Below are 19,167 nucleotides of genomic sequence, written 5' to 3' on the forward strand. Positions count from 1 at the left end.
ATTGTGTGCACGAGTGAGAGTAGCAATTGGTTTGTTTTATTGTTAAATTGGAGTGAAGGTACTAGCAGTTTGTTTTATCTGTCTTCCAGTGTACTGCAGTGTACCTGCCACTGTGGGACTGAAACAAGACTGTTGCTTTCAGACCACACTGATAAAAACAACTTGTAGGATTTACTTGATAAAATCATTGTAACAATTTGCACTCCATTTTTCTTAGTAAATTTTACTGCTGTGAATCAATTACAACTTACTTGCCAGTATCAAGTGAAATGTACTTAACTCTAAATGTAACATTTGTGAAGACATTAAGTAAATGTTACTTAATTATACTTAACTTAGCAAGTTGTATTTATTAAAAGTATTTAAGTAAATTTAATTTTAAATTGTGAAAATATCAAGTAAATTTTATAAATCTGTAATATTTACTGTTATGATGTAATTAAGTAGATTTTATAAAGTCTGTCCATTTCACATTTTGAATTACTTTGTTTAATTAATTTATATTACTCACTATTATTATGTAAATGTTGCTTTTTTTAAGTAATACCAAATAAATTTTATAATTTTCTCTGCATCAAATACTTTTATCACAAATCACAATTAAATACAATAAAGTTGAACAGTTTATTATGTCAACATTAATATTCACATCAACTGATAAGTAGTTGAAGTACATTCACTAACCACTCTGATCATTACAATAACTGTAGAATTAACCAACAATCAACAATTTCCCCTAAAGAAAAGGAAAATCCATTTTATTCCATCCAGCACATATCTGGGATTATATTTTCTCAAATACCCAATTAGAATCTAACAATTCACTTAACAATGCAATAACAACATTCAAACTGCCACTAAGTGATCTTTATGCTCTTAAAACCGTAACACATTAAAACATTTAAAGAAGTAAAAAGTAGTCAAGATTTTGTAACAATTTTTGAGATTGTCATAAGTCCGGACCCGGTGCTCCTCCTCCTCACCACCAGAGGGCGCCACTTCTCCATCTCATTCACTGTAACACTACACACCTGGTTCACTCTGCACACCTGTTGCATCCACTCACTTACACACACACAGCTGTTCCCCATTTGTTCGAGTAAATATTCTTGTCTCACCCACCACTCTGCCTGGCTGTATTGTCTAATGTTACTTGTGATTTGTAGGTGTTCCTGGTTCTCGTGTTTTTGCATCTTGGCTTATCTCCGTCATTTGTTTCTGTTTTGTTTTTGCTGTGTTGGCCTTTTTGTTCTATTAAAGTTAATCTTCCCTGCATTTGGACCCAGACCCGGTTTCGTCCTCGGCGCGGTGACAATTATGAAATAGCCTTGGCTAATTACCACCATATTAGTTCTGATACCCCATAGGCTACATTCACACTGCAGGCTGAAACGACCCAATTCCGTGCCCCTATGCGACCCGTATCTGATCTTTTCATGACAGTTTGAACGACACAGATCCGATCTTTTCAAATGTGACCCAGGCCACTTGAGTATGTGGTCCTAAATCCGATACGTATCCGATCTTTTGAAATGCGACCTCCGTCTGAACGGCCAGGTCACATGTATCCGACCCGTACGTCATTGATACGCTACAAAACGTCATAATTCTGCGTTAAAGTAGGTGGGAATGAGAAGATAAACAACAACCATGGAGGACGATGCTGCTTAAATAACTTTAATATTGCTAAACGAGCTCCGCTGTTGACATCCATGTTTAGCTACTTCCGCAAACAACGAGTGACGTTGTTGGCCGTTGAGTACTCTTCTTCGCATGCGGATAACTTCTGGGTCATTTCACGTTCACACAGGAAATCACAAAAGGTCGCATTTAATTGGAAATGTGAACGTCCTTGCAAAAAAAACAAATTTTTAAAAAAAATCGGAATTGAGCATAATGCCCTGCAGTGTGAACATAGCCTTAAAGTCAACTTCATAAATAGGCCAATGCGAACATATTTTATTATTAGTCTTAAAATGTCCATAACATAAAATCATTGTTTAGCCACAACATTGTCAACATACCATAGTTTGACTTGTACTGCGCTGCACTGATTTCTAAAGACTGCTGCACAGTGGTGGCGACTAGCGTTTTGAGCTCAAACAACGCTAAGAGAGAGCTTACGAATGGTCCAGACCAACCTTATGAAAGTGTGACTTACAGAAGATAGCATAAGGACGTGTCGGGAATCATGTCATAAGGTTAAGAGAGAGGTTAAGGAATAGTTTAAGAACTACTTAGCGATAAAAACGTTTTGGGGAACCGGGCCCTGATTTTTTTGGTGATTGATTCTGAACTGATTCTGTGCTAATGTTATGAGCCCAGGTAAACCGAAGGCTTGAATCAAGGGCAATCATTGAAAATTACATCATTATGTCGAGCGCCAAAGAAGCGGTGAACCGTTTTCTTCAACCGGTTTATTGAATCGAACTGTCCGAGAGAACTACTGATGATCTGAAAACCGATGCAACCGGTTCTTGAATCGTGAACGTGCTTTTGATAACGGTCTACTGGACATGGACAGTAGACCGTACACACAGCTTCAATGGAGGGACTGAGAGCTCTCGGACTAAATCTAAAATATCTTAAACTGTGTTCTGAAGATAAACGGAGATCTCACTGGTTTGGAACGATGAGGGTGAGTTATTAATAACATAATTTTGATTATTGGGTGAACTATCCCTTTAATGACATCTGTTGACGTAAGAGTGAAGAACTGATCATCAAAATCTTTGTCACTGTACATAACAGTAAATCTCCCCTGGAGTTGAAAATTATTCTGTACGGCTGCCAATAATTTGTCAGTAGTGCTGGGTATTCCATCTGATAGGGTTAACTTGTGGACTTGGGTCTCTTCAATGATAACACGTAGTTGAGTTGGGGCAGACATAATCACAAGTACAAGTACAACTGCAAGAGAAAACCAAAACTTGGTTTTATTAGACAAGAGCAAATAAGATATCTCCCCACAAGAGCCTATGATTAATGCATGCTCTACATAGATCAGAAAAGTATACAATTGATGTTTAAAACAAATTAAAATCTGGAAATAAAGAAAGAAATGTGTCCTGACAAGTTACTGGATAATAATAATCATAATAAGGCACAAGTCGCTTACAAACAATTATACTTTACCTAGTTTGACAAGCAGATGTGGTGTTTCAGAGATACCAAGCGATTGCCTTCCACTGAATAGGTAGCCAGTCAGTAAGCTGTGGCTGCTCAAGTACTCTGACTAAGCTTGTGGACTCCAACTTGAAACATCTCAAATGCTCACAGTATCATACACTTCGCAGTTTCACTGCAAAAACCAAGCTGTCACAAACAATGATGATTTGTATTATTTCAGCAAATTCAGTCAATCCAACAGTGGAGCCATATACCAACATCATGCCAATGCCATAACTGGTTCCCTGAAAGTCAACCTTCTTTTTCAAATGGACAACTGTCTCTTCAGGAAATGTATGTGATACAAAACCTTGTATGTTCTCATTTACAAATGGTAATGGAACTGTTGACATCTTTGATACAGAGATTTCAGGTTTTTTGACATTTGAGCCATGGAGATGGTATGCAATCATGGACTGGTGTTTTTTTGCCATTGACTTCAAAATGTTACAGAAGCAGCTAGCTTGTCCCACTATCCTCTTAAAGAAGCAGTGATTGGCTTCAAACCTCATCGTCCATAAGGACACAAGTGGGCCGAATGCTTTAATGAGCTGTGGGTAGTGCTCTAAAAAATGGTGCTTTGGAATCAATTTCCCTTGTGGAAAAACACTAAAAAATCTATGTCTATGCTCAGCAATAAGACTATCTAGGTGATAGTCTTGGTTTGGACGTTTTTTGTATTTTCTAGTTCGGGGAACAGACACAGTCTCTATAGTGTGATATCTAGGTGAAAGAGTCTCTATGACGGGAGGCAGCTAGCAGACGGTCGGTTTAGCCAGTCTGTCTGCTTCCTGACCTGGGCCCCAGTTAGTTTGTAAGTTGATATACCTCCTAAGTGTGAATGTGTGGATGCCCAGTCCTCAATGGAAAGTGATTGAGTTGAATTTGGGTTAAATTGAGTCCTGGGTCTCAGTGATAAATCCAGGTGGCGTAGTCGGCTACTTTTTTGACCATATTGGTCCCACTTTATATTGTGTGCCTAATACCTCTGTACTTACATAGTAACTAGATGTGTATGTAGTATGTAACCACAGTGTAAGTAAACATTGGTACATAGTATCTACAGCTCTAATGTTTCTACAGCTCAGTTTGTGTAAGTACACATATGTAACAACCCACTGATTGGTATGTGTAAGTGAAAATGTGTGACAGGACATTGGTAACAAAAATTTTTAGGTAATGAAAGTACAAATGTGTAATGAAAGTGTTACACTTTACATTAGATTTATCATGTAATTAGTCTGATGTTACACAGTAGCGGCCAGTAAGTTAGGCTTTACCTAGAAATTGTGGTTGGTGTCCAGAATGTTAAACTTTATATTAAGTGGACAGTTATACAGAAGTTACCATGTAAGTACACTGGTGTTACAGTGGTGCACCAACTCCAACTCAAAATCCAACTTCTCCCACTTTACATATCCCTAAACCTACCCATCTCCATCCCCTAGATCCCATTTCCACCCCTAAATGTACCCATCTCCACCCCTGGATCAAATGGTCCCAATTACTCTTATACATATTGCTGTTACAAAGTGTAGTTAAATATGTCCTGTTAAACATTTGTACTTATACAAACCATCCTGATGGTTGTTACATATGTGTAGGTATAGAAATATTACAGATGTAGTTACTATGTAACAATACTACATACACATTTAGTTACTATGTAAGTAAACAGGTATTAGGGACACTATAACGTTTATATTCATTTTCTGTTTCTTGATTCAGATTTTATTTATTTTATTTTATTTATTTTTAAAAATGTAATTATTGCTACTTAAAAATTAACATTACCCCAGACTGCATTACACCGTTAGCTCACCCCAGGCTGGATTGGGACAAAAGAAATCAGCCCTGGCATTTTTTGGTCCATGCAGCACACCACCAATTGTCTTCTGTCACCCAGCCTGCATTTATTTGATCCAAAATACAGCAAAAGCAGTAATATTGTGAAATATTTTTACTATTTAAAATAACTGTTTACTATTAGAATATATTTTCAAATGTAATTAATTCCTGTGATTTCAAAGCTGATTATTTTAGCATCATTACTCCAGTCACAAATTATTCCAAAATTCTGATTTGCTCCTCCAAAAACATTTATTATTATTACTATGTTGAAAACTTTATTTTTCTGATTTCTTTGATGAATAGAAAGTTCAGAATAGTGGTCAAGCAGAAAAGGTTGGACCGCTGGTCTAGAGGTACATTATAAATGGATCATATAGGAAGTGAATCTGTCATCTCAGCATTAGTAGAGGGAAAAGGAAGATAGATCTAAGAAAAACAACATGTCTTTTGACCATGACATAAATAGTCACATCCTTTTTCTGATTGTATAACAGTTGGAGCAAATGTCCACGTTTTGTATATTCAGCATCACTTGGTAAATTTCTCTTGATGTGATGGCTGAAATAGAATGCATAATATAACTACAAATACATTGCATTAGGCATGGCACTATTAGCAATAAAATCAACATTAGTACAATAATATGAATAAGTATCACCCTACGTTTTCCCATGGAGTTATCCATGGACTAACAGTCTTACACCTGTTCTATCGATCAGGCATGTAATGTATATCTCAATTCTTTTAATTCTGGGTTGTCTTTTCATCATCATTATCAATATTCTTTCGTGTCAGCACTGTGGTTCCTGTAGAAAGCAGAGCTGGGTAGCAACAGATAAAAAATCATTCCTGGGGAGCTAATAAAATAGTTAAGAATGTACACTCAAAAACTCTCCAGTGGTGGTACATCCATTAATATAATTTGGCCATTAGTGCATACAGGCTTGTGTAATGAGTTTGCACTGTTTGGCTGAATGGGTTATCTATCTTCCAGGCTTGGACAACCCCCACCTCACTATCAGAGGTAGCTTCTTCCTCAGCTTAATAATCGTTTTTCCTCCTCCCTGTTAGTAAGAAAGGTGAATCCACTTTTGAATTTCTATTTTGAATTTGAGCTTGCATGCTCTCTTGTAGGATGGTACTTCAGTCTTGAGGCATGTATCCACTGTGGTTGGTAATCTGTCAGGACTCCTGTCCTGGTTATTGTGATCATAGTGGCTGGTCCGAGATACTTCGGTTCTCCCACTCTTGTAGGTTTCAGACTTTTGATTATCACTCTCTGTCCTGGAACAAAGTGGTTAGTAAGCTTTTCTAAGGGGAGATGAAGACACAGAAGCCCCTTTCACACTGCACGTTGGTAAAAAAAAGTTGATAAAAAGAATATAGTGACGGAGCTCAAATGCCGTACAGATGCCAACAACAAACAGATGTGTACTATGGCCACTATGGAGGGGCAGCTGTAATGTCTCAGTTAATTGTCCTGAGTAATTGTAATTAGGTTTGAATGAATTAGTTCTGTCATCTGCTGTTCTAAAATCGCTAGCTTCCCATGTTTTGGCAAAGTGATGCACCACCGCCCATGCATAATTTGAATCAGTATAAATTGCTACACGTTTGCCTGCCATTAGCACACATACTCGTATTAAAGCAACTAATTCAGCAGCTTGAGCCAAGTTGTTATCCAAGACAACATGCTCAGGCACAGCTGCAACACCCCATGAATTTTTCTGGGAAAAGCCTGAGCCTGTAGTTTTATTGTCATGACTCAGCGTTTGACATTGACTTATTAACATTGACCTTGTAACATCCCCTTCCAATGTTCTTAAAGGGGTCATACGATGCTTTTTTTTAAAAGATCAATATTTTGTGTAACAGAATATGATGACATGCTTAAATGTTAAAAAACACATTCTTTTTCAAATACTGTACATTATTGGAAGTCCCATATGCCCCCGCCTCTCACAAACATGTAGTTTTCTACAAAGTCCCAACTTCCGACAAGAGCAGTCTGCTCTGATTGTGATTGACCGAACACTGCAAGCACCCTTTCCAAATTCGCTAGCTTCATCTTTTACAATACAAGTAAAGACAGTTAATGATGTCCTTAGTTTTACCATCAGTTCAAGCCAGAAAGAGGAACAGAGTCACGTGACAGACACAGTGATGAAGCTTGTATGTGTTTGCGGTACACAAGCCACTGACAGTTAAGACAACTGACGCCACTGTTTGACCATCTCTCTCTCTCTCCCTCTCTCACACACACATACACGTGACATGCAGATTACCAAGATGGCGGCGCGTCCACACGCAGCAGCTTCTCTCTGTCCCGACAGAACGGTGTTTTCGTGTTTTATGTCTTGTGAGTCGCAGAGTTTTTGTATGTCGTCATCGCGTCTACCTGTCTGTAAGAACATTCCCTTAATGTATAGTTGTATCAACATTTTATATTTTGATCTAGATTTTTAGGCTTTAATGTTAATGTTATCTGTGTGCACCGGGGGTCAGAGAGTAACGCAATTTCGATTCTCTGTATGTATGTACTGTACATGTGGAAGAATTGACAATAAAGCAGACTTGAACTTGAACTATTGGCAAAACTGCATTGTAACATTCAGTTACACTTTATTTCAATAGTCCACTTTAGACTTTCTACTGACTATAAGTAACTTTGTAACTACATGTCAACTACATATCAACTAAATCTCAGAAATTTGCAACTACATGTCTACTAACTCTCAGAGTAGACTGTTACGGTAGGTTTAGGGTTAGTGTTAGGGGTAGGTTTAGGCTTAGTATAAGTTGACAATAAGTTGACAAAGAAAGTGTTAGAAGATATTAAGCAGACAGTCTACTAATACTCTACTAACTGCTAGTTGACATGTAGTTGCAAAGTTACTTACTGCTAGTAGAATGTCTAAAGTGGACTATAAAAATAAAGTGGTACCTAACATTTAATAGCAAATACTTAAACTAATAACAAAAGTCAGAATTACATCCTCTCCTAGGTTCATGAAACAGTCATCCATAAAATGCATTACTAATCTGTTGTAAGTAATCTTAAAGATTCCTAAATGCATCTAGTTTCAGAAGGCCAAATAAAGTGCTTTTGCTTACGCCTAGATACAGCATCTCCCTGATATGGCTGTTTCAACACTAACTGCGGTTACTGAAACAAAGCCTTCTTTTTTGCGTGAACATTTGATTCGATTAGATTCAACTTTATTGTCATTGCACATGTAAGGTACAAGGCAATGAAATGCAGTTAGCATCCAACCAGAAGTGCAATAAGCAGTAAGTAAAGAATATACAAGGTCTACAATATGTACTGTACAATAACTATACAGACAAGGCAGTATTATGGATATAATTTACAGATTTTAAATACTATCAGCATGATATACAGATAGGTGTACTATGAACATACTATACAGATGGATTATGTAAAAGTGTATGTACACTATAACACTATAGGCAGAACTATGAACATATGAACATGATTTACACTAGTGCAATGGACAGTAAAGTGCATAGAAAATATTTCAACGTACAAATTGATTTCTCCGTGTTCCTGGATGAACAGACAGTAGTGCTAGTAATAACAAGTTTACAGTTTTTTGATTGTTGTAAATAAATAAATAAATCAGATGTGGTCATGGGGAGGGGTGATGAGTCTGTCTGTGTGGTGTGGGGGTGTTGGGGGGTATCAGAGGGCAGAGTTCAGCAAGGAGACAGCTTTGGGGAAAAAGCTGTTCCTGAATCTGCTGATCCTTGTCAGGAGGCCCCTAAAGCGCCTCCCAGAAGGCAGGAGGTTAGACAGTATATGGTCAGGGTGAGAGGAGTCCTTAGGAATACTGCAAGCTCGTCGTAGACAGCATTTCTTCTGGATGTCCTCAATAGCAGGAAGTGGTGTCCCTGTGATGCGTTGGGCAGTTTTCACCACCCTCTGTAGTGCCTTGCGGTCAGCAACTGAGCAGTTCCCATACCAGACTGTGATGCAACTGGTCAGGATGCTCTTGATCGCACACCGGTAGTTCACCAGGATGGATGAAGGCAGCTGGTTCTTCTTCAGTGTCCTGAGGAAGAAAAGGTGCGGGTGAGCCTTCATGACCAGGCTGGAGGTGTTTGTGGTCCAGGACATGTCCTCTGAGATGGTGGTTCCCAGGAACCTGAAGATGGAGACACGTTCAACAACCATCCCATTAATGTGAATGGGGTCATGCATGCTTTCTTTCTTCTTCCTGAAGTCCACAATGAGCTCCTTTGTCTTGCTGGTATTAAGGAGCAGGTTATTGTCAGCGCACCACGCGGCCAGATGCTGTACCTCTTCCCTGTAGGCAGTCTCATCGTTGTCACTGATGAGGCCAATAAACCGTGGTGTTATCTGCAAACTTAATGATGGAGTTTGATCCATGCACGGGCTTGCAGTCGTGGATGTAAACAGAGTAAAGGAATGGGCTCAGCACACAGCCCTGGGGTACGCCAATGTTGAGTGTCATGGTGGTGGAGCAGGTGTGGCCTGACCGAACATGCTGAGGTCTGTTGGTCAGAGAGTCCATAATCCAGTTGCAGAGGGAGGTGTTAATGTCCAGGTCTCCAAGTTTTGTGGTCAGCTTGGAGGGAATGACGGTGTTAAATGCTGAGCTGAAGTCAACAAACAACATCCTAACATACGTGTTGTTATTGTCCAAGTGTGTGAGTGCAGAGTCCAGTACTGTGCATACTGCATCCTCTGTGCTCCTATTTCTGTGGTAGGCAAATTCGTGTGAATCCAGTGTGGGTGGGAGGCAGTCTTTGAGGTGTGCTAAGACCAGTCGCTCGAAGCACTTCATAATGATGGGTGTGAGTGTTACGGGGCGGTAGTCATTTAAGCACATGGGGTTGGGGGGGGGGGGGGGGTGGTTCGGCACTGGCACATTGGATGTGGACTTAAAACATGTTGGCACAGTTGCTTGGCTGAGGGACAGGTTGAAAATGTCTGTGAAGACCCCTGCAAGCTGCTCTGCACATGCCAGCAGCCTTGAGTGTGTTGATCTTGCTTAAGGCAGTGTAGACATCTGTGTAGGTGAGTTTAAAGGGTTGGTAGTCTGTTAAGAGTGAGATCTCCTTGCTGTCGCTGTTGAAGTGAGCATTAAAGTAATTTAGCTCATTAAGGAAGGAGACATATGTGATCTCTAGAGTGGAATTGCTTGTCCTCTATCTTCAGCTTGTAGCAGTACTTGACCTTTTTGATTCCTGTACAGAGGAGGTATAGATATCAATGTCCATGGGATAGCCACAGACAGCCTGAGAAGCAAACATACTTCCAGTCTGTGTATTGAAACCGGTCCTGAAGTAAAAAGTCTGCTCCCGTTGGCCACATTTTGATGGTCCTCACTGATGGCTTCACACGGTTGATGAGGGGTGAATACTTAGGGGTGAGAAACAAAGAAAGGTGATCAGACTGTCCAAGTTGGGGGGAGGGGGGTGCGATCATCAATGTTTGTGTAAACATGATCCAAAGTTTTGTCCCCTCAAGTGTGGCAGGAAACATGTTGATGGAATTTGGGGAGAACTGTCTTTAAGTTGGAGTGATTAAAATCACCCGTGACAATAAAAGCAGCCTCCGGGCAGTGGTGGACGAAGTACACAAATCAAGTACTTGAGTAAAAGTACAGATACATATAATAAAATATTACTCCAGTAAGAGTAAACGTACTCCTTTTTCAATTTTACTCAAGTGAAAGTACAAAAGTACTCAATTTTTTATGTACTTAAGTAAAAAAGTACTGAAATTTGATATAGGCTACTTAATTAAATTTTATATTCGCACATATTTTTAATAATCCTACTGCTCAAAATACCTGGGATTTTTTCCAAAATAACCACTATATGGAGTCAAGATATATTTTTGTTGTTGATATGGACTACACTGACGACAGTGATGTTCACTGTGAAGCTTACACTGTGATGTACCTGAGAGAAAACAGAGATGACCATCTGATTTTCACCAGTAAGAACAAAGTATTTTAAAGTTTGTTGTTTTACAGAACATCACAGTTAGGACTATATATGACATGATAATAAGGCCTGAATTTAGGAAGAACATTTTAGAGGAAAATATAATTATTGTGGCGAGTGGGGCGGAGCCGAGGGACGTGGGAACAAGGAGGGAGGCGGGCAATGATTGGGAAATCAGCAACACCTGCGACCCACCGCCGGTCTCGAGTCCCACGTAGGAGATGGAAGGATATAAAACTGGAGCGACGACAGTGAAGGACGAGCGAGGACCAGGCCTGGGCTTTTAGTTGTGTTTTGATTTTATTTGTGCGTTATTAAAATGTCCTTTGATTGTCCGCCGGTTCCCGTCTCCTTCTTCCAGATGAATATTAAGTTTTAATTCATTACGATTATATTTTCATATTTTCTCGTGCAGAAAGTCATATCAGGAAATTCCTAATATGGGCAAAAGCGTCCAGCTATCGCTGTATGAAAGCAGTTTTTACACAGAAAAAAAATGCCAGAAACTTTTGGAAACACAAAGACATTAAACATACAATAATATATGTTTTTCAAGTCATCTTCAGCAGGTGATAAATAAAGTATGAACAATGCAGTGCTGATTGACAAAAACATTTTGTAGTATATAAACAAATCATTATTATTTGTTATTGTCCAGATTTCTAAGCCAATTAAAAGTTAGAATTTGAGAAAAATTTAAGTTGCCTTTTGTATCCACTACCAGTCAACAGTTTTTGAACAGTAAGCTTGTTAATATTTTTTAGTCTCTTCTGTTCACCAAGTCTGCATTTATTTGATCCAAAGTACAGCAAAACAGAAAAATTGTGAAATATTTTTACTAACCTATTTATATTAACCGTTTTTTATTTGCATATATTTCAAAATGTAATTTGTTGAAATTTCAAAGCTAAATTTTAAACATCAATACTCCAGTCAGACAATCCTTCAGAAATAATAATAAAAAAAAGGTTTCTTTGATGAATAGAAGTTCAGAAGAACAGCATTTATTTTGAAATAGAAATCTGGAATAGAAAATTATGTCTTTATCATCACTTTTGATCAATTTAAAGTGAAGTGACGTGACATTCAGCCAAGTATGGTGACCCATACTCAGAATTTGTGCTCTGCATTTAACCCATCCGAAGTGCACACACACAGCAGTGAACACACACACACTGAGAACACACACACACAGCAGTGAACACACACACACCGAGAACACACACCCGGAGCAGTGGGCATCATTTATGCTGCGGCGCCTGGGGAGCAGTTGGGGGTTCGATGCCTTGCTCAAGAGAACCTTAGTCATGGTGTTGCCGGCCTGAGACTCGAACCCACAAAAGAGACCTTGCTAAGTAGAAGTGTTCATTTCTATAATTTATTTTCCAAAAAACAAAAATTATATTGACTGTAAGCTTTTGAATGATATATAGTGTACAATGTTGCAAAAGCTTGTTTTTGCTAATTTGCTAATTTTTGGATCCTTATATTCATCAAAGTATACTGAAAAAAAAATACTCATGTTTTAAATATTGATAATCAGCAAATCAGCATATTAGAATGATTTCTGAAGGATGTGACACTAAAGACTGGAGTAATGATGCTGAAAATACAGCTTTGATCACAGGAATAAATTACAATTTAAAATACATTCAAATAGGGGAAAAAATTATTTTAAATATAAAAATATTTCACAATATTACTGTTTTTTGCTGTACTTTGGATCAAATAAATGCAGGCTTGGTGAGCAGAAGATACTTCTTTAAAAACATACAAAATATTACTGTTCAAAAACTGTTGATTGGTAAGATATATAGATTAAAGAAATGTTATATAGCCTACATATATAGCCTATATATATATAATTTCTGTCCCCCTCACTTCTGAAAAGATGGCTACGCCCCTGGATTTTTTCCTTCTCAAACCTTGTCTGTGGTGTAAAAACACCCCTGGCCAAACAGGGTGCATCTCTTCCCACTTTGATAATTACTGTAATACTGTTATTTATAAAAAATTACCTCAATTTAGCACCAGCAAGCTTGTTAGCTAGACAGTTAGCATCAGCTAACAATATTTACTTATTTTCAGTACGGTTATGAATAAACATTCATGTCTGTCTACTCGTCTAGTTATTCCAAACGTTACTGTTGATAAACAATGTAAAAACAGACGTCACATAGGGATGGTAGCATTTTAATAAAACTGTTAACATTACGGCAGCGGGGAATTTGAACGTGCATGAGTTATTGTATTTAATCTGTGTAATTTTAATGTTTGTTTTTTTATTTATTTTTTTCACCTAAAATTGATGTGTCTGCATCGTCTGCACTCGAGCATTTCAGTGGGCTACTTCGTTACGGTCCACCACTGCCTCCGGGTGAGCAGTATGTTGTTTACTTATGTTTTGTTCATAGCAAGCTTGACATTCGCATCCAGTGGAATATAAACTGCAGTTATAATGGTGGAAGTGAACTCCTGCGGCAGATAAAAAGGTCTACACTTAACCATGAGAAACTCTAGGTTAGCTGAGCAGTGTTTCCCAACAATTACAGAGTTCGTACACCAAGCTTTGTTTACATAAATGCACAATCCGACGCCTCTGGTCTTGCTGGAGTCATCTGCTGTCCTATCTGCCCGGAGCATGTAGGCACTAGCATCCAACTAGCTCAATAGCGTTATTGGTTGTAATGCTATCCATTGCAATCCAAAATTCTCTTACTGTGGGTGATGCGAAGTCGTAACTTATCCATTTTGTTCACCAATGACCACACATTAGCGAGGAAAATACTGGGTAAAGAGAGCTGGAGTGGTGTAGTCTTGTCTCCCATTCCCTTTACAAAGCAAGTTGCACTCGTGCCATAGCAGATTCGCTATTTACATGGTGGAATTTGCTAAAGCTTGAATGTGGTGGGGAAAATACCTGAGAAAAGAGATATATTGATTATATGAGCTAATCCATCAACTGGCCAAAAAAAACATGGTTCTGTTTTTGTTTCTGTTTTTAGCTGTTGCATGTACACATACAAAAATAAAAAATACATAAATAATAACAATGATAAATTTAAATTTTTAACCCTATGAAGAAACAAACTCATCCTGATCTGGGATGGACTGAGAGTGAGCACGTATTCAACTATTACTTTAACATAACTCCTCATTAAACAAGTAGTATGCAAATGAAAAACTGGTTTCAATATGCAGTAAAATAGTTGAGTTGTTTGGCTAAGGTACTTGGCTGCATTATTTGTTTTGAGAGCAATTATGTTATTTTGTGTAAAATTGGTTGAGGAAAAACTATAATATGTGTTTCTTTTCTCATGAAAATGCTTCTCTCCACAAATCAGACACTAAGATCTACTCTTGATGATATCCATAGAAGAGAAGAATAAAGAAGGGAAACAGAAGAAAAAACTAAAGGTAAACAAGTGACTTAAAATGCATTTTAACCAACTCAACAATGACCAAACTATAGCACTGGACTGACAGAGATCATAAAATCTGGTCAAACCACACTGAAGACACACGGGAACTCGAGGAAAAGGAAAATGCTCAGGTTCAGAATCTTGCAGTCCTTTCAATGCTTGCTGACATGTAAAATGAAACTGAAACTTTATTTAGCAGTTAGCCAGTTGCTGGTTACTAGTATAATGTCAAATCAAAGATGAAAGTGATGAGTTCATTTCTCAGGAAACACACATGTTCTCATGTACATGTAGGATGAAATGTGTGAAATGATACATGTGTGGTGTTGAGAACTGTTCATGTGCTCATGCTGACACAGTGAGTGTGTAAACCGAGCTGCTCTAGAGTTTCCTTATTCCTCAAAAATGAAACTTATAGTAAGTGCTGATATGCAGCAACAAACAGATTATTTCCTTTCAGTAAACACCAGCATGACATCTGTGGAAATTTGCAGAACTGAGGTTTATAAGTGAAAGCCTGACCTGTCAAGTGATTGCAAACTAAAGCATATATAAATAAGTCCCCCTGCTCCCACATCTCAGAGCTCTGCATCTGCATCTGACAAAGAGACTGGGACATGAGCAGTTTCAAAGTAATCCTTTTAGTCAGTGAGTATACATCCATAAAGAGATCTCTATTATACACACACACACACGCACACACACACACACACACCCACACACATATATATATACACTTGTTACAAGAAATTATTTAGAGAACTTGCAATTGAAGAATTGTATGCATTTTGTCTTTCCTAGGCATAAGCACACAATGTTTGATGTGTGCAGCCACTGTGAATGTGACTGTCCAGCTGGAGCAGAATATTACTCTACCCTGTTACATTAACTCCAGCTCTGAGATGGCATGGTATCGACTGAGCTCTGAGAAGATTGCTTTACTCATATCTGCAGCAAGAGGAAAACTTCAGAAAAAGGATTTGATTACTTACCATAATGAGGACCAAAGTCACTTTCGGCTGGAAGCAGACAGGAGGCTTGACTCCATCAGCCTGGCCATCATTGGGGTCAGAGAGTCAGATCTGGGGCTGTACTACTGCGCTCTTGGCATCAGTGCGAAGACGATGCATTTTGGGACTGCTATCAGACTCACATTTGCAGGTTAGTGCTCTTCAGATTGGCCAAAACATCATGATTTTATATTCAATTCAAATTTATTTGTATAGCGCCTTTCACAACACACATTGTTTCAAAGTAGCTTTTCAGAAAATGCATGTGTCTACATTACAATTTAGAGTGATCTGTTATCAGAAGTGTTCAATTCATGAATTAACAGTTCAAGATAATAGAATCATACATAAAAATATATTTGTGAATTTTATCTGATCTAACTGCGAACAAGGGTATGATAGTCATTATGCGAATGCTTGGTTGAAGAGATGTGTTTTTAATCTGGATTTAGAGGTGGTCTCCACAGCCTGTGTCCCCAGGTGACGGTAGAGGAGATCGAAGGTGCAGCAGCTAACAATAATGTGCTAAACTGAATGCTTTATTTGTTGAAGTATCATTAGAACAGAGGTGTTCCTGGAGTTCAGATCCAACCCTAATTAAACACACCTGATCCACCTAATCAAGTCCTTTAGGATTATTGAAATCTACATGCTATATGTGTTAGAGCAGGGTTAGACCAAAATTCTGCAGCTCAAGGAATTGAGTTTGACACCCCTGCATTAGATTATTAATGCAATAAATAAACCTTTCTTGATGGAAACAATCTTTGTTCTCAGACATTAAAACTGAGAGACAGAAGACCCATTTAGAGTTTTTTGAGGTTTGGCTGCAGTGGTTAAGTGCTAAGTAATTGCAATGCCTGGGGAAACCACTATAGAGTTAGAAGCGGTGAATGTGGTTTACAGGTTTCACAGAAAGACAATGATGTGCGCCAAATGAGTTGCTGTAGTGAATGGTTGTGGATGAAACTGCTCAACACCAGTACAAACTGACTAATCCTTAGTTCACAACACTCGGATCAACACCTTGGTCAACACTTAAAGTTGCTTTAGCTTCTTTATAAATGTCTCCCACTCTTAGAAAAGTCCTAATTTTTACTAAGAATGTTTTGACACAAGTCAAAGCTTAAGACTATTCTTAAGAGTATTTCTAAGAAGTTTTATACATATGGGCCCTGGGCCCGTATTCTTAAAGATTCTAAGAATCCTCTCCTAATTTATCTTAAATTCTTTGTAGGATTCTTATCTTAAAAGCAATTCAGGACCAATCTGAGAGTAACTCTGAGCGAGGAAAAGACAAAAACTTTCATCCTTGGTGAAGAGGGGGGGGGGGGGAGACTGTGATTGGCTGGTTGTCCAAGAAGAAAAAAAGAGTGCTTTAGGCTTTATTATAAGCCTTCACTTTGAAACTATATGTGAAATAAAACATCATATTTTTAAGAACAGCGGCTTGATTAAGTGGTGATAATGAATGAAAAATATTTTGAAAATATTATATTGTATTATATTTGTCACAGTCTTCTGTGAGTGTTGTGTTTGTTTGGTGCCATGTGCTCTCTCCTTTCCTTTTCTGACCCACCTTGTCCCCTCATTACTGTTTAGTTGCTCCACCTGTGTTTCTCCCTTGCTCCCGGACTCATTACTTCACTCTGCACGGCTGTGTCACCCACTCACACACACACAGCTGCTCCCATTTGTTCACTAGTATATAGTTTTGTCTCACACGCCACTCTGCCTGCCTGGTTTATTGTAATGTTAATTGTGAACTGTTTCTCTAGTGCTTGTGCTGTTTCGGCTTGTTCCCTGCCTGTTTTGTTCTGACCTTGTTCTTTCCATGGCGCCGTCCCTACCGCGCCGTGACAATATTATATTATATTAGTCTAATACATAATTGACGTCAAAATGGGGATTCATAACTGATTAATTTTTTTTTTCATATGTATATTTTATATTAAGTATTTAACTTATGATTATTATTTAATGATTTTTAAATATAATTTCTTGGTAAAGTAACACAATACTGTAAAACTGTTTTCTCGTGTAACTTAAAATGTGCATAATTTAGTTACATAAAGGGTCAAATCAAATATAGATAGTACATTACAGTTGAAATGTACACGTTCTTTTGTGTTTTATATATGTATAATTGTATTTTTATTTCTTTATTTTTTTGATCAGCAAGAGAAAAGAAACCGTAGAGGGAGCATTGGTTTGGTGACTCTTTTGGTTGTTTCAGACGCTGAACCGCACCGCTCATCAGTTAGCGTGGGCTGCAGGACACATCTGGTCTGTGCCTATGTTGTATGTGGTTTCTGCACTATTCTCTGCGTGTGTGTGCTTTGCTACAGGCAAGGTGAGAAACACAGAAGCTCCCACTTATAAAGCAGCATGAAGCCCCCACATAATGTTGTGCTTTATTTCGTTTTTCTTTCAGGTTCTTCCAGGGTCAACTGCATCAACTGTGTGAAAGAAAACTCAAATGTCAAGGTGGGTTACACTAGCATACTTTGGAAAAAAATGGCAAAATATCAAGGAAGTAGGTTTTCACATATTTTTTCTGCGTGCATGTTAACATGTGAGTGTGTTCACAGGAACAACACTGAAGCAGTGGTTTCCACACAGAGTCTATTTCTGCTGTGCTGCTCACGATCAATTAAAGTGACAGCTCACTTTTGATGCACAAAATAATTATTTCACACAAAAAGAATAAGCATCTTTAGTGTGTTTTAACAAGAAGTGGAATATGTACAAATATATGTATAGAAGATTTACCAATTTAAACATGTTTTTAATTATTCTGATTGGGTTAAAGTATTGTGTAGTATTAAAAACCATTAAAAGCAGCACATTTTATTTCAAAGTATGACTGAAAGTACATGATCGGAGCTGTCCCTTTGCATGTGAATACCTGTGTTAACAGTCTTCCTAGACTTTAAAACTTTTAAGATTATAACTGACTCACTTCTAAAAACAAATTTATTGTAGCCTTTGTAAAGAAATGTGTAGCTTTGGAGCCACTGCTGTGATGCTGTGCAAACACTTAAAGTGTGAATGCTCTCGCAGTGACGCTGAAGTGAAGCTCATGCTTGCATTGTGAAACCGGTGTAAGAATAGCATACCTCACAGAATGGTGTAAGAACAAAAACCATAAAACACTTGCATTACAAAACAACAGAACTGATGCAACCGAAGTGCAGAAGTGGCATAACTAAGAAAGGAAGCCGTTTGTCTGTGTAGTCTTGTGTGGTCTTCGTGCTCTTGATTTATTAATGCAGGGAGATGTTGTTGTTTTCCAGGCAGCACAAGTACAGTACTCCAGTCTCCGGTTCCTCAGACGGCCCAGAACCACGGCTCCTGCTCCTGCTCCTGCTCCAGTCAACGTGACCTACGCAACTATAACCAACCACACATCCTGATTTATTCAGCTTTATATTAAACAGACACAGCTGTAGATGTCTACTATACCTTCACCTATACCAAAGCCTGTGGGAAAAAAAAAAAATTGACATTACCATTCAAACGATTGGAATGGGAATGATTTTATACTGTTTTTGAAGGAAGTTTATTTTGCTCACCAAGGCTGAATTTTATTTAAATACAGTCAATAATGTGACATTTTTATTAAAGTTTTCTATTTGAATATATTTAAAATATATATTTTTAGGATTCTTTGATACAGTAGATGGAAATTCCAAAAGAACCGCATTAATGTAAAAATA

At 38.1% G+C, this 19,167-nt stretch overlaps 1 protein-coding gene across 1 annotated transcript; it reads left to right on the forward strand.

The window, feature by feature from the left end:
* The first annotated feature begins 14,835 nt into the window (after positions 1-14,835).
* Positions 14,836-18,943, forward strand: LOC132104799 (uncharacterized). Its single transcript, XM_059510335.1, has 5 exons — positions 14,836-15,086; positions 15,240-15,599; positions 17,685-17,801; positions 17,883-17,935; positions 18,745-18,943. The coding sequence occupies exons 1-5, from the start codon at positions 15,056-15,058 to the stop codon at positions 18,862-18,864; spliced, it is 681 nt and encodes a 226-aa protein (XP_059366318.1). The 5' UTR covers positions 14,836-15,055; the 3' UTR covers positions 18,865-18,943.
* The last annotated feature ends 224 nt before the right edge of the window (positions 18,944-19,167 follow it).

Source organism: Carassius carassius, chromosome 25 (genome assembly GCF_963082965.1).
Source record: "Carassius carassius chromosome 25, fCarCar2.1, whole genome shotgun sequence".
NCBI classification, from domain to species: Eukaryota; Metazoa; Chordata; class Actinopteri; order Cypriniformes; family Cyprinidae; genus Carassius; species Carassius carassius.